Source organism: Phycodurus eques, chromosome 19 (genome assembly GCF_024500275.1).
Source record: "Phycodurus eques isolate BA_2022a chromosome 19, UOR_Pequ_1.1, whole genome shotgun sequence".
Lineage (NCBI taxonomy): Eukaryota > Metazoa > Chordata > Actinopteri > Syngnathiformes > Syngnathidae > Phycodurus > Phycodurus eques.
Genome location: NC_084543.1, coordinates 4,725,352 through 4,746,766, shown reverse-complemented (window position 1 = coordinate 4,746,766; position 21,415 = coordinate 4,725,352). Strand labels below are relative to the sequence as shown.

General features: G+C 41.0%; 3 protein-coding genes across 5 annotated transcripts in view; all 3 read left to right on the top strand.

Annotated features, from left to right (window-relative positions):
• The first annotated feature begins 911 nt into the window (after positions 1 to 911).
• Positions 912 to 7,838, top strand: lgi1b (leucine-rich, glioma inactivated 1b). Its single transcript, XM_061705824.1, has 10 exons — positions 912 to 1,391; positions 1,487 to 1,558; positions 2,074 to 2,145; positions 2,260 to 2,331; positions 3,678 to 3,749; positions 4,259 to 4,428; positions 4,532 to 4,696; positions 4,779 to 4,999; positions 5,102 to 5,348; positions 6,249 to 7,838. Exons 1-10 carry the CDS (start codon positions 1,198 to 1,200, stop codon positions 6,596 to 6,598), a joined length of 1,635 nt encoding a protein of 544 aa, XP_061561808.1. The 5' UTR covers positions 912 to 1,197; the 3' UTR covers positions 6,599 to 7,838.
• Positions 7,839 to 8,499: 661 nt separating this feature from the next.
• Positions 8,500 to 14,592, top strand: slc35g1 (solute carrier family 35 member G1). Its single transcript, XM_061705961.1, has 5 exons — positions 8,500 to 8,950; positions 10,712 to 10,886; positions 12,111 to 12,245; positions 12,319 to 12,515; positions 12,923 to 14,592. Exons 1-5 carry the CDS (start codon positions 8,644 to 8,646, stop codon positions 13,333 to 13,335), a joined length of 1,227 nt encoding a protein of 408 aa, XP_061561945.1. The 5' UTR covers positions 8,500 to 8,643; the 3' UTR covers positions 13,336 to 14,592.
• A 3,851-nt stretch (positions 14,593 to 18,443) lies between these two features.
• Positions 18,444 to 21,415, top strand: part of plce1 (phospholipase C, epsilon 1) — a 58,727-nt gene continuing 55,755 nt past the window's right edge. For all 3 annotated transcript variants that reach the window (XM_061706145.1, XM_061706143.1, XM_061706146.1), the window contains exon 1: positions 18,444 to 18,578. The gene's annotated coding sequence lies outside the window, so the exon portion shown is untranslated. The remainder of the gene's footprint in view (positions 18,579 to 21,415) is intronic.

The following is a 21,415-nucleotide window of genomic DNA, read 5'->3' as shown; positions in this document are numbered from 1 at the left end:
TGTTGTGGACTCGGAGAAGGCGTTTGACCGTGTCCCTCGGGGAGTCCTGTGGGGGGTGCTTCGGGAGGATGGTGTACCGAACCCCCTGATACGGGCTGTTCGGTCCCTGTACGACCGGAGTCAGAGTTTGGTCCGCATATCCGCCAGTAAGTGGGACTTGTTTCCGGTGAGGGTTGTACTCCGCCAAGGCTGCCCTTTGTCACCGATTCTGTTCATAACTTTTACGGCCAGAATTTCTATGCGCAGCCGAGGCGTAGAAGGGGTCCGGTTTGGTGGCCTCAGTATTGCATCTCTGGTTATTTCAGATGGTGTGGTTCTGTTGGCTTCATCGAGCCGTGATCTCCAACTCTCACTGAAGCACCGGCTGGGATGAGAATCAGCACCTCCAAATCTGAGACCGTGGTCCTCAGTCGGAAAAGGGTGGCGTGCCCTCTCCAGGTCGGGGATGACATCCTGCCCCAAGTGGAGGAGTTCTTGGGGTCTTGTTCACGACTGAGAGATTCTATCAATAATGCAATATCCCTCTCTCTCTTTTTTTTTGTTTTTGTTTTTTTTGTCTGATGTCATACTGTGCTCTTTTTTGCCCTCACACTCTACAGCTTGTCAACAATGCCATTAATATGGGGGGGGGGGGGGGGGGTATATTTAAATGTCCCATGCACCAAATTAATATTTAATGTGTCTTATTAGCATAGCAAAGCGTGCAAGAAAAAAAGGAGGGCATCATTTCAAAGAGGCAGGTGCATTTGCTCAGAGGCACACGAATAAATAGTAGGCTCCTAAATGGCCGTGTACAGCTTAGAAGCGCGCGTAAATAATGACAATAAAAGCTGGAGCGGCTGATAAGAGAGGGGGAAAAAAGCTGGCACTTTGTTCGGAGGCCCCCTTTCTCTCCCCCCTCATCCTTGCTCCCCTCTCATGGGCTCCAACTTCTTTGTATGCAGCAGACTAATAAGAAGCAGACAACATTTTGAGGAGGGGGGCAGGGGAGAAAGAGAGAGAGGGGGGATGCTATTTAGCAGGGTGACATCAGTCTTTTTTTTTCTGTGCCCATTTGGAGTCCTGCACAATAGAGCAGTGCCTCCGATCTAAACCTTTGCACACACAAAAAAAACAGCGGAATCATCTTAAATAAGTAATTACAAACGAGATTAGGGGGTCCCGTTTTGCAAATCTCAAGCGGGACAAGATCGAATTATGGCATTCTCGGGCAGAGGAGTGAGCGGCTGGACGCTTGTGGTTTGGGTGGTCGCTGCGTGTTCGCTCCTAGCAGCCGGACGGAGGGTGAAGCAGCCCCGGTGCCCCACTGGATGCACCTGCACCAAAGATAATGCCCTGTGCGAGAACGTCCGATCCGTTCCTCACAGCTTCCCCTCAGATGTGCTCTCCCTGTAAGTGACTGCTTTTGTTTTCTTTCTTTGTTTGTATGCATCATCTGCTCCACGCTTCTTCTTGTTTATTTCTGAATATTCTCCGTGGTGTTCAGGTCTTTTGTCAAGTCTGGATTTAATGAAATCACAGGAGGAAGCTTTGTGCATACACCTGCCCTGCAACTACTGTGAGTAGATCTGTCTTATTTACCTTTCCATCAATAATGTGATATTATAAAACGCTTGTTTTTAATAATGCCATACCCTGAATAGACACCTGATTCTATCTATCTATCTATCTATCTATCTATCTATCTATCTATCTATCTATCTATCTATCTATCTATCTATCTATCTATCTATCTATCGTATAATATTACAAAATGCACTTATTTAAATGATAAACACCATACCCCTAATGAATAGCTGATACTATCGGGAAGTATCCATCCACTTTATCCATTTGTACCAATAACCACCTACAGTATGTACATCTATCCAGCTATGCTAGAATATTATTTAATAGAAATATAAAAATGTTCAATTCAATAATGCATTGACGAGAAACGTGAGCGTGCAATGCTAGTTTTATTGCTTTCATTGGCGAATACGCAAGCCGAATGATAACGTCACTGTATTTTTATCGCACAACCAAATGAGTCATTGTCTGTAATCCCTTTTCTGTTGATTTTTGTCTCCGCAGATTGTTCACGGCCAATTCCTTTGATCTCATTGATGATGATGCATTCGTCAGTCTGCCACATCTCGAATATCTGTAGGTATTCATTTATGGTTTTCTTTTTCTTTTTCGAAGGGGTGAGGAAGTGACAGTAAGCTGTTTTTTGTCATCAAATAACCAAATACTAACAAGAAAAATGATCTTTTACAGATTTATTGAAAATAACAAGATTGCATCAATCTCCCCCTTTGCATTCCGGGGCCTCAAATCATTGATTCACCTGTGAGTATCATTTACCAAAATACCGACAATTCATTGCCAATCGCTTAGGATTAACTCTTTGTGCAACAATATAGTCATTTAAATCATTGTTTTAACTGACAAAAGTAATAAAAGACTCAATCATTTTTGTGACTTGTGTAAAAGGGAAGGTGTCTGTTGGATCAAGTTCCTAAAAAAAAAATATATATATATATATATATATATATATATATTTATCACATAATAAATAATGGCTTTATTTTGTCATATTATATTCAAATGAAAAGCAATCTTTCGAAACAATTGTGTATATTAATAATAGAGTTTTTAAAAAATTGTACTGTATATTATTCTAGTGTCGTCAAATAAAACGCAAACTATCAATCCAAATCAGAAATAGCAATTCAATACAATGCAATCGCAGCCACAATACAATTTCACAATACTGCATGTCAGTTTCCTCAATTGCAGTTGCTCGCGCGTGCACAGATAGCGTAGCATGCATGCAAGCTGCGGGTCGAGACTAAATATAGCCGTGCTGTGACCTTCAACCACGTGACCTATAATCTTTTTCTTTTCTCACAAGTCATTCCGAGACGATTTACAATCTTTGGCTCGTCAGATATCTGCAGTTTACTGACTTCATATGAGCCGTTAGGAGTGTGTGAAACCGTGAAAAGGATCAGCACCAGGGGAAACAGTATCCCTTCAGAGAAGTGGACTCAATCTAGGTTGTACTATTTCAAAGTAACTATTTTGGTGACATTTCCTTTGCAACGTTGTAATACCGTCAGCCAAGTGCGGTTTGACATTTTTATGGAGTGCACTGCAATAAAAATAAGCCTACCATCGCTGTGTTCAAAATGTATTGGCGGTTTAGCCGTACAAGAAGCGTAAACAGGATGTGATGTTACACGAGGTGGCGTGTGCCAAAGTAGCGACTTCCTGGAAGACTGCTCAAAGGTTGCCAGGCAACCAGCATTAGTAATGGTAAAGAAGAACCAACTCTCTAAAAACACTGATGAACTAGAGCACAACTTTTGGGGTAATTATGTCAAATGGTATTTTGGTAAAGGAGAAGATGAACTGCTGCAAAATTAGCAAAAGTCATCTGATCACATATGATGAATGCATAATTAAATTGGACAAGCTGTCTGAATCTCGTCCCCTCTGCTCCGTCATCATGTGTTTAGAGAGTGCAGCCAAGCAAGAATTCTCCACTCGGAACACCGAGTCCCAAATAAATAATGCAGCGCTCATGAATTAAGCTGACGTTTAGTTTTAATACTCCTCTCTTTCCACTTTTGGGGGTTCAGACCAAATGTCCCTTCAGTCACAATTGTACATGTTTCGTCTTTCTCTTGAAGGAGTCTAGCTTACAACAACCTTGAGACACTGCCTAAGGATGTGTTCAAGGAGATGGATGCTTTGACTAAAGTGTGAGTATTCTCTGTTTTGTCACTAAAGGTGGCACATGCAGGCCCAAAACAGTCATGGTATGTCATATCATACTAACAATAATGGATTGGGACTGGGGAGTTTATTTACTCAACTGTATAAAGTGCCAGGTGAGTTTCAAGGCATAGTGATGATAGTGAACAATGCTTCCAGTATTTTACAATGATATATATATATGTTTAAAAATAATATATAAGTGTGTGTGTAAAAATACAAAACTGCCAAAAGGCTAAGATGTTGTAAAGTGATTTGCTAGTGAACAGTGTTATTTCTTCACAATAAAGTGTGTTTTCACTTAGTTCTATATTGTACAGTATTGTTTTAAACAGACATTGATAAAATAATGTCACCTGTGGCTGAAACAGATGAATTACATTTACATTCATTTCAATCATGACCTCGTTTTGCATACATTTCAGTCCACGAACGAAGTCACGGAACGGATCCAATTCGTAATCCATATTTGTTCATCTCTGGTGATTTTATGAAGGGATCTGAGAGGCAACGACCTAATATGCGATTGCAAGCTCAAGTGGCTGGTAGAATGGATGCATCACACTAACGCCACGCTGGACCAGATCTACTGCAGTGGTCCACCCATCCACCAGGGCAAGAAGATCAATAATCTGCTGCCGCACTCCTTCGACTGCGTCACGTCCGGTATTGAAAGACACATTACATTTACCTACTGTACATGGAGACTGAAAACTGATTTTTTTTTTAAAGGTAAAACAATGAGTGGTTGTGATGTTGTACTTTGTAGAATTCGCCTCCTATCAGTCGCTGAAGTTTGAGTCCATTTCCGTAGAGGCCTTCACCTTCGGTAAAGATCAGTATGTTGTGTTTGCGCAACCGTTTGCTGGTACGTGCAACTTTCTGGAATGGGATCATGTTGAGATGACCTTCAGAAGCTTTGACACCATTGAAAGTGAGTAGTGAGTAGTGTGACTGCCACAAACTGCAAACCAACGGTTAACAGTGAGGCGGCAACGGTTCTGCGCCATTTCCAGGCACTTCCACCGTGGTCTGCAAGCCAATGGTGATCAACAACCACCTTTTTGTCATTGTGGCGCAGCTGTTTGGTGGCTCCCACATTTACAAACGTGACATTTCCGCCAACAAATTCATCAAGATCCAGGACATCGACATCCTGAAAATCCGCAAACCCAACGACATTGAGACCTTTGTGATCGATGGGGAGTCGTTCTTCATCATTGCAGATAGCTCAAAGGTCGCCTGTCTTGTCCTAGTTCATCCTCTCCCTCTACATCATTCCTGAGGTGGAAATGATTTCATCTTTTTTCAACATCTGACATTGGGCTCTTCTTTGTAGGCTGGCTACACAACTGTGTATAAATGGAACGGCAATGGATTCTACTCCCACCAGTCACTCCATCCGTGGTACCGCGATACAGACGTGGAATACTTGGAGCTCTCCAACAAACCCCACCTGATCTTGTCCAGCAGCTCCCAGAGGCCGGTGGTTTATCAGTGGAACAGGGGCCAGAAGCTGTTTGATCGCAGGACCGATCTACCAGAGATGGAGGACGTCTTATCAGTCCAACACTTCCGGGTCAAAAGTAAGAGCTTGAGTGTTGATAATACTTCCCTTTGAGTTTTCCAATTTGGGACATACAAGTTCGTTGACTTGTGTCCAATAATTTGCTCAGTGGGGTACGTTAGTGTAGATTGTACTTTAACGCATTCACTTTCAGCCACTTTCAAAGCAGAGTTCTCCATATTGCCAGCGGTTTTAGAACAATTTGACCGATCTTTCAAGAACCACACAATTGTGTGTTCTGTGACAATATAAGCACCAAATCCACCAAAAGAAAGTGTAGACTCTTCTTGAGTTTATATAGAATATACATAGTCTTTTCGAATGTGTGTTGCCTAAACTTGTCCAACGTCCAACATTTTGGCATTTCTGTCCCTCAATCGATGCGATAAGCCGAAATTCGCTGCCTGATCTTGATCTCCCACTCAAAATCTGTGCTGGTCTCAAAACCAAAGCGATGCAATGCCGCCATCTTCAGACATCTGTTAGTCATTACAGTGGCTTATGCATCTGAATTTCACAGGCAAGCTAGGTGAGTCCCTGTTCCATGCCTACCCATTGAAAAACGTACTTGACCAATATATCCATCAGTGGCAATAAATGGTTGGGTTCCAGTCACGGGTGGTTTCTGATATGGGTGATATGGGCAGCTGGCGGCACTAGCATCTCCCGTTCACAATCGGTCAAGGGGGCACAATGGAAGGCCGTCGCACAGCGCACCATTCGGTCCAGGACCGCCTCTGGTTCCAGTTGATGAATATAAACGTCCACAGCAGTGAATTAGTTAAGGACAGAAATTGATACCTACTGTACCCCTATTTCTGATAATGATGTGTTAGTATTCATAGACACAAGACTAAAACAGATTCACTGCTGTAAGTATTGAGCTAAACGATCTTTTAAACGTTGTCCTTTTCCAAAGGTGAGCTGTTTATATGCTTGACGAGATTTATCGGGGACTCCAAGGTGATGCGTTGGGACGGAGCCATGTTCAAGGAGGTCCAGACGTTTCCCTCCCGCGGATCTATGGTTTTCCAGCCCGTCTCCATTGGCAACTGGCAGTATGCCATCCTGGGCAGTGATTATTCGCTGACGCAGGTCTACCAGTGGGACACCAAGAAAGGCCAGTTTGTCCCGTCCCAGGAGCTCAGCATTCAAGCGCCACGAGGGTTTTCTCTGGTATCAGTCGACGGGCGAGACTTCCTGATTGCATCCAGCTTTAAGGGGAAGTCTCAGATATACGAGCATCTCATGATAGATCTGAGCGATTAAATCCACCATACAGTTTGGACTACCTGTCTTCTCTGTCATTGTTTATCTGACATTTGTTTCAAATCTTTGAGAATGCGGGCAGTGCACACGCAAGGGAGTTGATAGGGGAATATGGTGCAGATGAGAAGATGGAGAAAGGAAAGGAACTTAATGGGACAGTTGATCTTCTTAAGGATAGCAGACCTTGGAAGTGTAAAGAAAATAATATGACCTGAGTGGACTGGAGCTGGGGTCGAGGCTCAGAAGAATTGTGACAAAACTTCAAACCCTCAATATGCATGACCTCAGGAGAGCCCGCCGCGTACCTCACCAGGCCTCAGTTCTTTGGCTTTTTTACATCGTCAATAGTGGTTCACTTATTTTTGTATGAGGGTTTTTCAGTCAAGAGGTTCTGGTTTCAATTCTTGGGCCTTTTTGTTTGGTGTTCAGAATTTATCTGGGTACTCGGGCTTCCTCCCACATCTCAAAAACATGTATGCTAATGTCATTGAAGACTCTAAATTGCCCATGGATGTGAATGACTCTTGCCTGAGTTCAGCTGAGACAGGCTCCAGCTCACCCTTGACCCTGAACAGGACGAGCGGTATAGAAAATGGTCGGGTGAACAAACTGGAGGTCGACAAGCGTCTCAGAATCGATGATGTTCCACTGAAATAGCTCATTCCCTATCGTGAAGTCCCGAGTAGCTTGATTGTGTGAGTGTATGACTGTGACTCGGCTGTAATTGAGCGCAAGCAAAAACACTGTCCATGGTGAGAATCACATTCATTGTGCTCCGCGCAGCTGTTGTCATCACTCATCACTTACAGAGCACGGATTGAAGAATCCACTCAGCTCTTCTCCATCTACTCTGTGCTCATCGGTTACACAAGACTCTATGCATGATGCAAACACTCACAGTGTTGCTTTTCGGATGAATGACTCGCTAGAAGCGTCCCACTGTTTGGCCCCACCTCTCTTCCCTTTCACTGCACTCTTGCCCCTTTTTCGCCCTCATTGACAAAAGCATTGTTTGTATGTACAGTCCCTGTGCTTTCACACAGTCCTCTTATTGGGAATCACAATGGAATTCTGAAAACAATTAACAACTTTATTGACAATTTGCCATATATGATTTTTGCTCCTTTTCTTTATGATGCTGTATAAAGTAATTTATATGATACAGCTTTTGTAGGTGGAAATGACCACACTCAAGTGTTTTAATTTTTAAATAGTGTGTTCATTTTTGTGTCACTCAATGTTAAGTACAATTTTAAATGTCATTAAAGAATAAACAATTGTTTTGTAGTGAATTTGATGAGGCAGCTGGATGTTGAAAATGTATGTATCAGAAATATTTATTTTTTATGAACCAACCATGTGCTTTTTAAAGGCCCCAAAAACAAACAAAACAACAAAAAAACAAGTAAAGCAGTCAAGCAAGATATTCCCCATCCATGGCCTTATTTAAGAGAATTGTTTGTTGTTGTAATCATGATTTCTTTTCATGTCTTAGGTACACTAGGACACCACCTCATTTGATATGTATTGTTATCCAGGAAAAAAAAGATGAGCTTAATCATCCCATTCTGTCAGACTGGCTATTAATACAGTTTTAAAAGACGTGTAGTACATAATGTGATATTCAAAATTATTATTTAAGTATTCTTGGCCCTGGTCTAAATTGTCCCCTTAAAAATGAACAGTATGTGAGTACTTTTGCCACCTCTGAATTAAAGGTCAACATTGTGACCAAAGCTTACGTTTATGGGCCTAAATGACGTAATGCACGTCATGTTATACAGTGGAAACGTGACTTTGTGTGGTTTTGGACATCTTAGCAAACAGTGGGCGTCAACGTTGTGTCGTGTTTTGGTTGTCTAGAAAAGTGGGTGGAGTCTTCATTTCTGCTGCCCCTTGTGGCCAAAGTAATCACTGCATGCGAGTTGGCGGCCGGGCCAACCAAGGTTAGTTATTAACTTAGCCTTTCCAGTCACTTCTGGGGAACCAAGAGCCGGGCAGTCACCGTGTCGAGGCATGCTGCCGCCCGGTCCGCACATCTTACCATGGCTGACCGCGACCACAGCCCACCGGAGAGCGCTTTAGCCGGGGCCGACCACCTCACGGTAGTGTTCCACAAAGTTGCCAGTCATGGCGAATGTGGCGGCAGCGACGACGGCAGCTGGTGCGGCGACACCGAGCCGCCAGAGGCGAGGACCCACTTGCGGGCATGGTGTGAGCACGACGGGGATCATGAGGAGGAGACGGTCGCTTCGAAGTTGCCGGAGGGCGGCGAGAGGGAAACGCTGTGCCCGCCGGCGGCGTCGTGTGTCACCAGGGGGGCAGCATCCACCGGCGAGATCGCGAGCCAAGGTGCACTTGATTTCAGCGTGTGCCCCTCTCACGACATTTCTATTTTGTATATTTTAAGAAGCGTTAAATTTTTTTTTAGATTTTTAATTTTGTTTTAAATGGATTTCCTGTTACGTGACGTCACGCATCAACGATAACGGCGCTAATGTCACGTGAGGGCTGTTAGCTAATCACCACTCTACATGACATAAATTGCAGTGTTTTATATAAATTGCAGTGTTTTATATAATATATCAACACACCTCACAGCTAGTGATAAAGTTATTAGTTCACGACTTTATTTAGCATACAATGATCATATTGTGTTAGTCATAAATGTAAGAACATGTTGAAAGTCATCATATTTGTTAGTTTGGCTACTTAATGTAAGTATATATGAAATATATCAAATAATTGATTTATATGTCAGATCTCTTGATTTCAGTAATGTATAGTTTTCCTGTGATTTTATATTAAGAAAGTTATAAACCTCTAAAATGTGAAAATGCATCAATTTCTGGCCAAATTGTTAGTACTAAGACAACGGGGCTCAAAATCGTAGCTGGGACATTTTTGTTCCACCCGAGTTCCAAACCTCCATTAATTAATTCCAAAGTTAAAATTGAAAATGTGTCATTCAAAACATGCTAGACAGCAAACAAATTGAGAGCAAAGAATGCCCTAGAACTATACGAGTTGTTAAAATACATAGTGACATATATATATATATATATATAGCAGTTAAAAGGCATTTGTAGTTGCTAAAATTCACGAAATTAGCATGGGAAGCAACAGAAAATATGAGCTATGCATCAGGACAGGTCAGGTGATGTCACAAGAGACCTGGGCAGCAGCAGCTCCAAACAAATGTATGTGCGAATAGATCAGTTCACATCACATTTGGCAGAAGCATAGAAAAATATATAATACAGATTATTATATGGATTAGAAAAATGATTTGACTCAATTTTGATGTTTGGGAGGGGTGTTTGTCTTGTATATATTTTGGGAAATGTCTGAACATTTTTTTTTTTTTTTTTTAGTATCATATCTCATTCGACCAGGTAGTACCATGATTGAGTGGTTAGCGTATGTGCCTCACATTTCTGAGGTTCAGAGTTCGAATCTGGGCTGCGGCCTTCCTTTGTCGAGTTTGCATGTTCTTCCCGTGCTTGCGTGTTACTTTTTATTTTATTTTTTTCCCCCGGGTAGTCCGGCTTCCTCCCACATCCCCAAAACATGCGTGTTAGGATTGATAAATGCTTGTTTTGTCTTGGTGCACCCCCCACGCCTCCCACGCAAACTCAGCTGGGATAGGCTCACCTCCCACTCTCGAGGACAAGTAGCGTTGAAAATTCATGGATGGATAGATTTGCAGGTGTGCAATATTAGTTCCAAACAAAGCTGGGAAAAGGTGAAAGGTGATAAAATGACAATGTTTGCAATGAATATGATAGTATTAAAGTTCTTTTTGGCACAGTACAAGGCAATTGGATACTAAAAGCATTGTACTCTGTAATTCTTATGATTTACGCCTACATGAACAATCGGGACTTCCGGAACAAAGGTTAGAATAAGCAATTTGATATACAGTATGGGATAGCGACGAGATGCCACGTTGTGTACAATCACAAAGGCAGTGGAAATACAATCTCGACAATCAGCGTGCGCTGTGCCCCGCCGGCAAGGTTATCTGGAGATGTTTTTGAAATATACTAGCATACTCTTGAACTGTTTTGTTTCGTCACATTTACCTTGACTGTTTTGTTTTTTGTCCCACAGGGAAACCAAAAAGATGTCCAGGTATTGGTTTGTTCTACGCCTTCCTGTCCACAGTCTTCTTTTCCATCATCTCCCTCTTAGTGAAGACCATCCAGGGAGTGCACGCTATCGAGATCAGCGGCATCCGCTGCTTCTTCCAGATGCTCTTCATTGTGCCCTTACTCATTTACCACAAGTAAGCATGATTGGGAAACTGTCAAATGGAGATTCACATGCGTACTTTGAATCACCGTTGTGAAATTGAAATGTTATTCATCTACTAGAAATGTGCTATTTATCTACGAGAGGACTATAGAATGACATTTACTGTATATAAATGAATTAATGGAATTTTATTAACATGCCATTATATATAGATGCAATACTTCTATCGACAGTGTCTTTAATTATGACATTTGTTTCCCAAACATTTATATTTGTGGCGGTCAAATATAAACATTTTTTACATTTGCTTGGAATTGCTCACTTTTCCAATATGTATGGATGAATATTAGGAGGGCAATGACATAGTTACATTATCTCACAGAATTTAATGTTTGCTTCGTTTTGTTTTTGACAATTAGTATAATTTAACAAAATGCAATATACTCATTGCACACTAATTATTTTTATAATACCAAGTAAAATAAAAATACTTGACATAATATTTTGGTTTTTTTCAGTTATATTTTTGACATTTACCAGTTAACCATAAATGGTTAAATAAAATATTGTGAATGAATTATATCATTCCACTCAAGATGGAAAAGTGACTATTTGTAAAATATTTTGAATTTTTTTAGCTTCACCTGAAAATACAGAATTATTTTTAGTGATTTGATTTTTAATAATTAATTTAATAAATGGTGAATAAATTATATCATTCGACTATGTTGGAAAAGTAACACATTTGTAAAATATTTACACTTTTATTTAGGTTTATCGTCACCCAAAGCAGATGAAATGATGTGCAGCTAAGAAAAAAATGTTGATTACCTCAGAAAATAATGCGATCAAAATGTTTTTCAGAAATGCACTGAATGGAAATACTTTCTACGTATAGTAATAATATTTTCCCCAAAGTTACCTTTAAATAATCAAAACTGGAACATTTTGGTGGTATTTGTGGTTTGATATAGATGAAGACTCACCTTCCATCTATGCTTTTATTTATTTATTTATTTTTCTCCCCCCCCCCCCCCCCCCCCCCCCCCCCATGAACCCACCCTCAACAAAATTACATCTGGACTACTTTTCAGCCCATGCATCCATCCTTGTGTCATCTCCCTTTACCCAAAATGTAATTTACAACCTCCACTGTCACGGCCTGGTCAACCATCCATTCTTCCAAGCCCACCCCCCTCCCGCCATCCATTTTGTTTTCCATTCATCCGTCGCCTTCATATCTGTGCTCCTGCAGGACAGGGTTCCTGGGTCCTCGGGATAAACGTCTGTATCTGATGCTGCGGGGCTTCCTTGGCTCCAACGCCATGATCTTGCTTTTCTACGCCGTACAGCAGATGCCGCTGGCCGATGCCACCGTCATCATGTTCAGGTGCGAGGTGAAACGCTCCCATCTCGACGCACTAGATTTGGGTGACTATATGAACATAAATTTTTCTTAACAGTAATCCAGTGTTTACCTCGCTACTGGCCTGGGTGTTCCTGAAGGAGAGGTGTACAATCTGGGACTGCATCTTTACTGTCTTCACCTTAACCGGGGTCATCCTCATCGCCCGGCCGCCATTTCTCTTCGGGGAACATATCCAGGGCATCGAGGGCAACTACACAAACCACATCAAAGGGACCATCGCTGCCTTTGCAGGTGATTTAACCAATAACCGTCAACATATTTACCACTCGAGTCACCAGATTCCTTAAATATAGTAGGAACGTGACAGAATCTGTGTTACCAAAATGTTGTTGTAATCTAGCTCTGATTGGCTGGTGACGAGTCTCACGACTAGTGCAAATCCAGCGCTGCGCCTGGCGTAACTCTCCAAGGGGGCAAGCTAGATGTGGTCGCTACTTCGCAGAATACAGATAGGATCTGGAACCTAACCCCCGCGATAAACGAGGGATTACTGTAAACGTTCTTGACTGGACAGTGACAACGACAACATTCTGATGTCTGTTTTACACTGATAACATTTTGTTTACATTATGTAGCTACAGTACCTGAGAGGGGGAAACTATTTCTTTATTTAATAATCTTGACATATTTTTTCATAGGAGCGATCGGGGCCGCGTGTACCATGGTTGTCCTGCGCAAGATCGGAAAGAGCGTCCACTACTACCTCTCCGTGTGGTATTACGCCGTCATCGGTTTCATCGAGTGCGTCATCACGGTCAGCATCCTCGGGGAATGGAAAATCCCCGCCTGTGGCCAAGACCGTTGGATGCTGATGCTGATCGCCGTCCTGGGCATCGCGGGCCAGACCTTCCTGACCAAAGCCCTGCAGGTGGAGAAGGCCGGCCCCGTGGCCCTGACGAGGACCGTGGACGTGGTGCTCGCCTTCTTCTTCCAGTTCATTTTCTTGGGCCGTGCGCCCAGCTGGTGGAGCCTCGGGGGGGCGCTGTGCATCGTGTTGAGCACCAGCGGCGTTGCCTTGAGAAAGTGGTACAGCAACTCACGCAAGAGCTGAAAGCAGATAGTTAGGTATCATCGCTATTTATTGATACTGTTTTCACGCCCTACTGTTTTTGATTTTTTTTCTGTACTTTATTTGTTATGAACATGCAAAGCTGCAAGGAGGTTTACAGTGGCGCCTCCAAAGTCGAGTCCAACCGTAACACTCTGGAGTAACACAAAATTCAAACCATCAAGTGTGATTTTTTTTTTTTTTTTTTTTTTAACACACTGATGCGCCGTTACCATTTTATCCGGAGCGAGTACAAGTGCTTACATTTGAGTGTTTGCCAGTACCGATACTTGATAATGGCATTACGTCTTGCGATTGTGATGAATGCCTAATGATTTTGAAAAGACGACTGTGGAATCCAAACAGCGCGCTGACCAGATTGTGTTTGACTTTGGGAGTTCCACTGGACCTTGTTTTTGCAAATGAGTAACACAAAGGTAGTTGAGCTTTAGTTAAACATTTTCTTGACATTTCTAATGAAGCTGAATGATTTTACTCTTGTGCACTAGTGAGGAAGACAGCCACTGCTAAACCTGCATTACACTTCTTAGTTTATCTCTGTTCTTATGTGCAATACAAAAATGTGAAAGTGTGAACATCACCGCAATAAAACGGCTCGATTCAGGACGATCTTAGCTTGTCGTCCTCTGCCCCCTATTTTTTTTAGTTGAGTCTAAATGAAGTAAGCAAAGCCAGCATTATGACAATTGGCACTGTGACAAAAAAAGAAAACCTCATAGGATCATGATAAAACACGTCTTAAAAGACTCATGATGCTGAGAGATCACTCATGGATAATAAACCCAGCATGTTGATGCACCAGCAATTTTAGCACTGAAACGAGGGATGGGCATTTCAGGTCGGCATGGACTTTGGAGTCGTTATTTTAAACAACAAAAAGTCACGCATTCCATTCTGTTTCAATCACTTCAAGATGCCATTGAAAACAATACACAATCAAAATTAACAATGACGGGTAATTATTATGCCCATCCCAACCTTAAACATCATGAAGTCCCCCCCCCCCCCTTTTTGTTTGTTTTGTTTGTTACATTACTTGGTGGTTTAAGTGAAGTAGGATTCTCTCAGGGATCACGTTAGTTATTTAATGGAATAATTTATTTCATCACGTCTGTTTCCTCTACAAAACGATGCTTAAATGTAAATAATTTAAATGTGCCTTGACTGAACTCACCTTGAGGCAGCTCTCGGGGGTTGGGGAGGGGTTGGGGGTGGGAGTATTGGGACACATGGCCAAGAAACCTGGGGGGATTTTTGTCCCTTTTTTTTTTTTTTTTTTTCCCCCCCTCCAAAAATCATCAATATTGGACCTGAGAAAGTTTTTTTTTTTTTTTTTCTTCCTTACCAAATTCATACATGCACGCCTTTATGAACCTTTCTAAAGTTCACTATCGAAGGGGTGCCACCCAAACGCTGATTGATTATGTAAGACGTGTGTCCCAATACTTTTGCCCTCGGGTGTATTTGCCAAACTGAAGGTTTGTAAAACCTCCTTGGGAGAAATGTTATTGACTTAAATGCTGTAATCGATACAGTGGTGCCTCGAGACACGGGTTTAGTTTAGATTATATTTTTTAAAGAAAAAAAATAGCACTCTGATATTGTATTTGATAAAAACAGAATGATTTGATTGAAATATAATGTCAAGAATTAAACACTTTTTGACACATTTTTCTGCTTCAATTCGATGGACACTGTGCTGCTCCTTCTGGAGTGTGTGCCTTGGCCACCTCAGGGCAGTATAATACAGACATACTGTACGGATGTAGAGAGAGACTTGTCACAGCTCTTCAGTAAGTTGCAGTAATAACTGTTTTTTTTGCAGAGGATAAAGAAACTATCCCTGTGAGTATTATCTCTCTCCACATGTGGCTCCACCGTTTGTGTTCAAAAATCCATTGCTGAGAGTTATAACACCACGACATAAATGCTATTAGCCTGTCTATGGTATTTTGCATTGTGTTTTAGCATTAAGCTAGCAGGCTTTAGTCAGGCAAAATTATGCGTTTTAAATACTCAACGTGTAATTCTCTGGTTCATGTTTCGTTTGACGGTAAGCTACAACTTGGCAATAAACACTTTGAACTATCTGCCAAACTTTTGGCTCGCAAGTCAAAGCAAAGAAGTCGGCCGGGTCACTCGTTCCTCAAGGCGCCACTGTACTTTGCTATTTAAAAAAAAAAAAAGAACATGTTAAATGTAAAAGTTTGCATCTTCAGACGTCCTGCGGGTCTCAACTCCCACTTATTCAAGGTGGGCGTCAACACATGTCACTTAAATGGCAGCGCTGTACTGTATACTCTGTTGTTCCGTGTTCGCTTCTTCAAGAAGTCAAAACTGAGTGTGCTATTCCGATGGGAATATATTCACCTTGTGAAACATGGGTTCACAATATTTATTTATATAAGTATCAATTATAGCTTTATTCGCACAAAATGAGCGTGCTGAGAGTAAGGCTTTAGTTTTCAACCAAATATATATTTTTGCTTTTTGGCGCTCCAATATGCACGATTGAAAAAAATATTTCCCAATAGAAAACATTTTTTTTCCTACTGCTTGCTTGATTTTTATTTGATTACTTTTGAGTAGTTCTGCTGACTTGACTGCACAAGGAGCTCTTTTTCCCTGAAGAAGTAAATGAGGAATTATTTTGTTTCAGGCCTTACTGTAGCAGCCTTGTATTTGAGGTCAATAGTGCTTTACAATGTATTATCATTTATGACATTCTGTAGAGTTCTGCACATGGATTCTGTTAACTCCAACCTGATTCAGTAATAAAATCCAGATGACCTCATTCATTCATACCTAATGTGTTTTGCTGTGGTTTGCTTTTACACTCTCCTGTTACAAAACATGACAAAAGACAAAGCAGTTCCCCAATACTAGAGCCTCCAAAAGATCACAAGGTAAAAAGTATAAAATAAAAATAAACCACTTGAGTCAGTTGAGAGAGGGATGGATTGTTGTCATTGTGTGTACATGTGCACACACGCTTCTTTGTTTAGTCCGCCTTGTAGTTGTAAACGGCACACATTTGCACAAGGCTGTTGCACAGTACATTCATGCCCTTTTTGTACTGAGACTTATAAAATAAACGGCTGGAATGGAACACTCAACGTTATTATTCATTACATGCGAACATTTCAAATTTTGGCACAGGTTTCAGCAATAATAATGGCATTTGACGTACATGATTTGCTTTCACGGGCTACATAAAATGTGGCGGGCCGGATGTGGCATGCGGGCCTTGAGTTTGACACCTGTGCTCAAAGGGATTTAATTTAGTTGTTAGCTGCTTTTCTTACAAATAGGGTCTTGCACCTAATGTTTTTTGTAAATGGGTGTGTGGGGTGGGTTTCAGACACTGTTTGACTGTTAGGATTTTTCTCAAAACTAATGTGAAGTGGTGCTACCTGAGTGTAATGTATTATTTCTGACACTAGAGGGTGAAATACACAAATCTGTCCTCACAAACCTCAGCAGCATCCTCACTTGCCTCGCGACTTGAAAACCTCGCAGCATCACTCCGTTTTAGTATTTTAACTCACTAACATCATCAGACTTTGTTTCACATAACACTCACAGGCCAATTTCATGAAATCCAGCCATGAATTTTCTATATATGAGTCAAGGGTCGAGCTTCGAACCTGAGAGTTCTCGACTGTGAGACAGACTTGCCAACCACTGCCTGACCCCTCTGCCACATTCGAGGCAATGCCAATTCTAGTAAAACATTTTGCTGTTTAATGTGCAGTAGTAGAACTACAGTGCATCAATGAAAAACTTCACTTCAAAAAAGTCCTAATTTTCAGTGTCAGCTTTTGTATCGGATCTTATTTATTTACTTATTTATTTGTGCTGTCACTTAAGTCTTATAAGTCACTGTGTGAGCTCAATTTTGGAGTATAATAAAGCTAGATAATGCTCAGGGAACAATTAAAACACCTGCCTTTTTTTCTTTTCTTCCTTTTGTTAAAAAAGTGGGGGAATCCCAAAGAATTTATGCACACACTCCTGGGTGGGGAGGAATGTTTGAGGACTTTTTTGTTCTTTTTTTTTTTAAGTGGGGGATTACACATTCCTGCAGGATGGCATCATGCTTCCCACTCGTGAGAAGGGGAAGGAAAATAATCCTTCGTTTTTCCAAAGTTGAAATGCGCGGCGTTATTAGCTGTGAGGTTGAAGGGACTCTCATATGAAGCAGTCCATTCAAGAGAATAATAAAAATAAAATACATTTTAGACATGCATGCTGTAGACTGGGTACAAACAATAAGCAAAAAAAAAAAAAGTGGCAAGGTCAGTAGTGTAAACGCCACCGAATGTATAGGACTGCATTAAATGGACATCTGGCTATGGTGAGTTGGTAAATTGCATTTGCCAGACATTCCAAAGGGGTGACACACGCGCACGCGCACGCCCATTCAGACACAGACCAGACTCACTTATTGTCTTCCTGTCCACAGAGTGCTGCATTCGAATACAGTCGGATGTTTCGAACTCTAACTGAAGATGGGAAGAAAAATGTCATTTTTAATGTAAGGTATTTTAATGACTGTAAAAAAAAAAAAAAAAAAGAATATATATATATATATATATATATCTGATAAGCAGAACACTCGCATTAAAATTAATACAAATAATGTAATAATGATAATGTAGTGTTTCATAAATGTATAGAATGGAGTGCCAGTTGACCTTCGCAGGACCAACAGATTATGATGCAAAATAAAATATATTGAAAGACTTGCAGTAAAACAAACTGGAGACCTTAAATGTATCACATTTCAACACTAGTACAGTACTGTATGCACGACATGATTATGAATGAAGGAGCCTTTACCGACCCCCCCAGAAAATCTGACAGGGAATAAACTCCCATTCAAACGATACAATGATACAAATAATGGAAGGATTACGACAAGCAAAATATGTCACTGTTTTGTCTATAAATGTATAGAATAGTATACCGGTTCAACTCATCGAAACGCGGACGCTGTCAGATATTCACGAAGAGGCGGGTGCAATGGCGGAGCACAGATTCCCTTGGTGTCCCTGAAGGCATCGTGGCAAGCAAGCGCTTAGCATGGTTGAAGTCAAGTTGTTCACTCAACTGTCGGCCGCCATCGAGACGAGGACGAGAAGCTCCTCTTTCATTTTTCATTCACTCGCTGGACACTTTCAACAACTCGTGTGGATTCGAGTCGGGTAGAACTTCACCAGCTGGTGAGTTTGAGCTGCGACATCTTTCAGCTATCACCGAGCACGTTTTGGACACTTCAAGGCAGCTTCGTTTGTTTGTGTTAATAGCACTTTAATATATATATATATATATATATATATATATATATATATATATATAATAATTATTATTATTATTATTTATTTCTTTATTTATTTTATTGTCACTTTTAGTCTTGACGTGTGTGGGCGGCTACGTCCAATGTTTTGTGTTCATTGACACCAAAAACATTAGTCTGTCAACAGAGTCAGGAAACAGACTGGGATGAGAACTTGGTTGGACTTTATAACAAATTCAACATTTATTGCAGTTTGTGAATGGCTTTGAAATTCAGTTTAATATGGGATGAATGTGACGATTGGAATAATTGTCAGAAGTGTGCTCGGGCAGAGAATTAATCTCAGGGAGAAAACAATAAGAGATTCACTTCACTTATTATTATTATTATTATTATTATTTGGGTGAGGATTTGAGGTAGAAATGAACAAAATAATAGAAATAATCTGTTACAGGGTCAAACTGTCACCATCCATTTTTCTACCACTTGTTCTGTAGTGTCACAGTGTAAGGTCACGGGCTGTAGCCTTCATTATTAAAGATGCAGGGAGTGTTTTAAGTTGCAATGTAAAATTTTTAACAGCCAGACAAGTGTAAAAAGATGTTTACGAAGTTTAAACATAAAAACAACAACACTTGGTTTTAGGCTTTGTGTATCCCCATATTTAATAATTTTTTCCTTTTCATATGTACAAAAAGAAGTCAACTGCTATATTTTTTTTAGCCTAATAGCATAGTTGCCTAAGTCATTTTTCCAAATCTTTTGGGAAAAAAAAGAAACAACATAACAAATTCAATAAAAAAGAAGAATCAAGTTGCCTGGATTTAACTTTTGCAGATTACTATGACCTGGATGACCGAGAATCAATCTACACAGACAAAGTCTATTTTTGGATAGTCAATACTACTTTTTATTGTTTTTTTTTTTTCAGACCGATAACCGTATGCGTGTTCATTCTTGAACACGCACCGATACCAATACCGAGTACCGATACGACTAGTACTTTTTTTGATACATAAAATTTCATTTAACACAATGACAGATAATTTTGAATTCTTTCGTTCTGACACACATGATGATTCGCTGACGGCGTCAAATCGGCGCAGTGTGTAGCGGCAACAACTGGCAAGGAGGACCCACTCGATGTCAGATTTTGTTTGCCTTAAGTATCAGTGGCTCGTATCGGCAGACTTCACAAGTACCCTATACCGTGAAATAAGGTCTGTATCGGCCCAATACCTATACCTGGTATCGGTACTAGCCCATTGCTAATTTTCAGCGAGCACATTGGTATGTTTTATTGATATTGTGACAGTCAGATAAAAATAACTTGGGCAATGATGCTATTAGGGTAACAAAATGTAAAAACAAAACAAAAATTCCCACTGTACCATAACTTTGATGACAAGTGATGATGCTGGAGTCCATTTCTAATTTCTTTACCCCTTGATGAAGCAAAATATCTGGACAATCTGCACATTCATACGTGATGCCTCTCATTCGCTGACGCCCACGTCACTCACCTGGCCAGACCCCGCCTTTTAAAGTTCTATACATTCGGTCACTGATTCTATAGTAGAATTTGAGGATGGCAAGCCCAAATGGACAAAATGACTAATTTTTTTTTTTTTTTTTTAAATGCAAAATGCATTTTTATTCAGTTAAATCGATGGCGTATTTGGTGGAATAGTCGATTCAAAAAATATTCAATAACCGCATCCCCCGTGCAAACCCTGACGATTTGTGCGACTTTAGCTGGTAAATGTTGTCTCTTGATGTGATGAAAGCTTTTACAACGCCAATTCCAATGAAATTGGGACGTTGTGTTAAACATAAATAATAACAGAATACAATGATTTGCAAATCATGTTCAACCTATATTTAATTGAATACACTACAAAGACATGATATTTAATGTTCAAACTGATAAACTTGATTGTTTTTAGCAAATAATCATTCGCTTAGAATTGTATGACTGCAACACGCTCCAAAAAAGCTGAGGCAGGTGGCAAAAAAGTTGAGGAATGCTCATCAAACACCCGTTTGGAACATCCCACCGGTGAACAGGCTCATTGGGAACAGGTGGGCGCCATGATTGGGTAGAAAAGGAGCTCCCCTGAATTGCTCAGTCAGTCACAAGCAAAGATGGGGCGAGGTTCTCCTCCTTGTGAACAAGTGCGTGAGAAAATAGTCGAACAGTTTAAGGACGATGTTCCTCAACGTACAATCGCAAGGAATTTAGGGGGTTCATCATCTACGGTCCTTGCCGCTTACATGCAGTGATTTCTCCAGATTCTCTGAACCTTTTGATGATCTTATGGACCGTAGATGATGAAATCCACAAAAGTTGTGACACCCTCCCATCCCTTGGCCTTCTTCTTTTACTCAGCTCTTGCAAACATGTTCACACACTAGCCTTCAATCGCAGTGAAACCGCAGTCAGCCTTTTCCCTTTGTCACTGTACACACGCACAGCGCCTCGCTCTCTTTCCACTGGCGTCTCTTTCTGCCCTGCCCGCTAATCCAAGCCATATGCGCTGTTCCCATGAAAAGTCGCCTGTGTTTGCAGCGCTCGGCGTTGTCAGTGGAAGACAACCTGCAGCACATTACAGGTTGTTGTTTCATCTCCCCGCCGCCCTCCTCTTCCTCTGCCGCTGTTGTCGTATCATTGTAAATTCTTAAAACTTTTTTTGCTGATTGCAAAGACTCACGTGTCTTTACAAGCTTGCCTCGTGACCAGTTCCTTGATTAAGCAAAGTCCGG

What these genes read in the sequence shown, in the direction of transcription:
- slc35g1 (XM_061705961.1), top strand. Translation starts at nt 8,644, where the DNA reads ATGGCTGACCGCGACCACAGCCCACCGGAGAGCGCTTTAGCCGGGGCC. An exon ending in GCCACCGTCATCATGTTCAG is followed by an intron (nt 12,246 to 12,318) that starts GTGCGAGGTGAA and finishes TTTTCTTAACAG; the next exon opens with TAATCCAGTGTTTACCTCGC. An exon ending in GACCATCGCTGCCTTTGCAG is followed by an intron (nt 12,516 to 12,922) that starts GTGATTTAACCA and finishes ATTTTTTCATAG; the next exon opens with GAGCGATCGGGGCCGCGTGT.
- lgi1b (XM_061705824.1), top strand. Translation starts at nt 1,198, where the DNA reads ATGGCATTCTCGGGCAGAGGAGTGAGCGGCTGGACGCTTGTGGTTTGG. An exon ending in CTTCGACTGCGTCACGTCCG is followed by an intron (nt 4,429 to 4,531) that starts GTATTGAAAGAC and finishes TGTACTTTGTAG; the next exon opens with AATTCGCCTCCTATCAGTCG. An exon ending in TCATTGCAGATAGCTCAAAG is followed by an intron (nt 5,000 to 5,101) that starts GTCGCCTGTCTT and finishes TCTTCTTTGTAG; the next exon opens with GCTGGCTACACAACTGTGTA.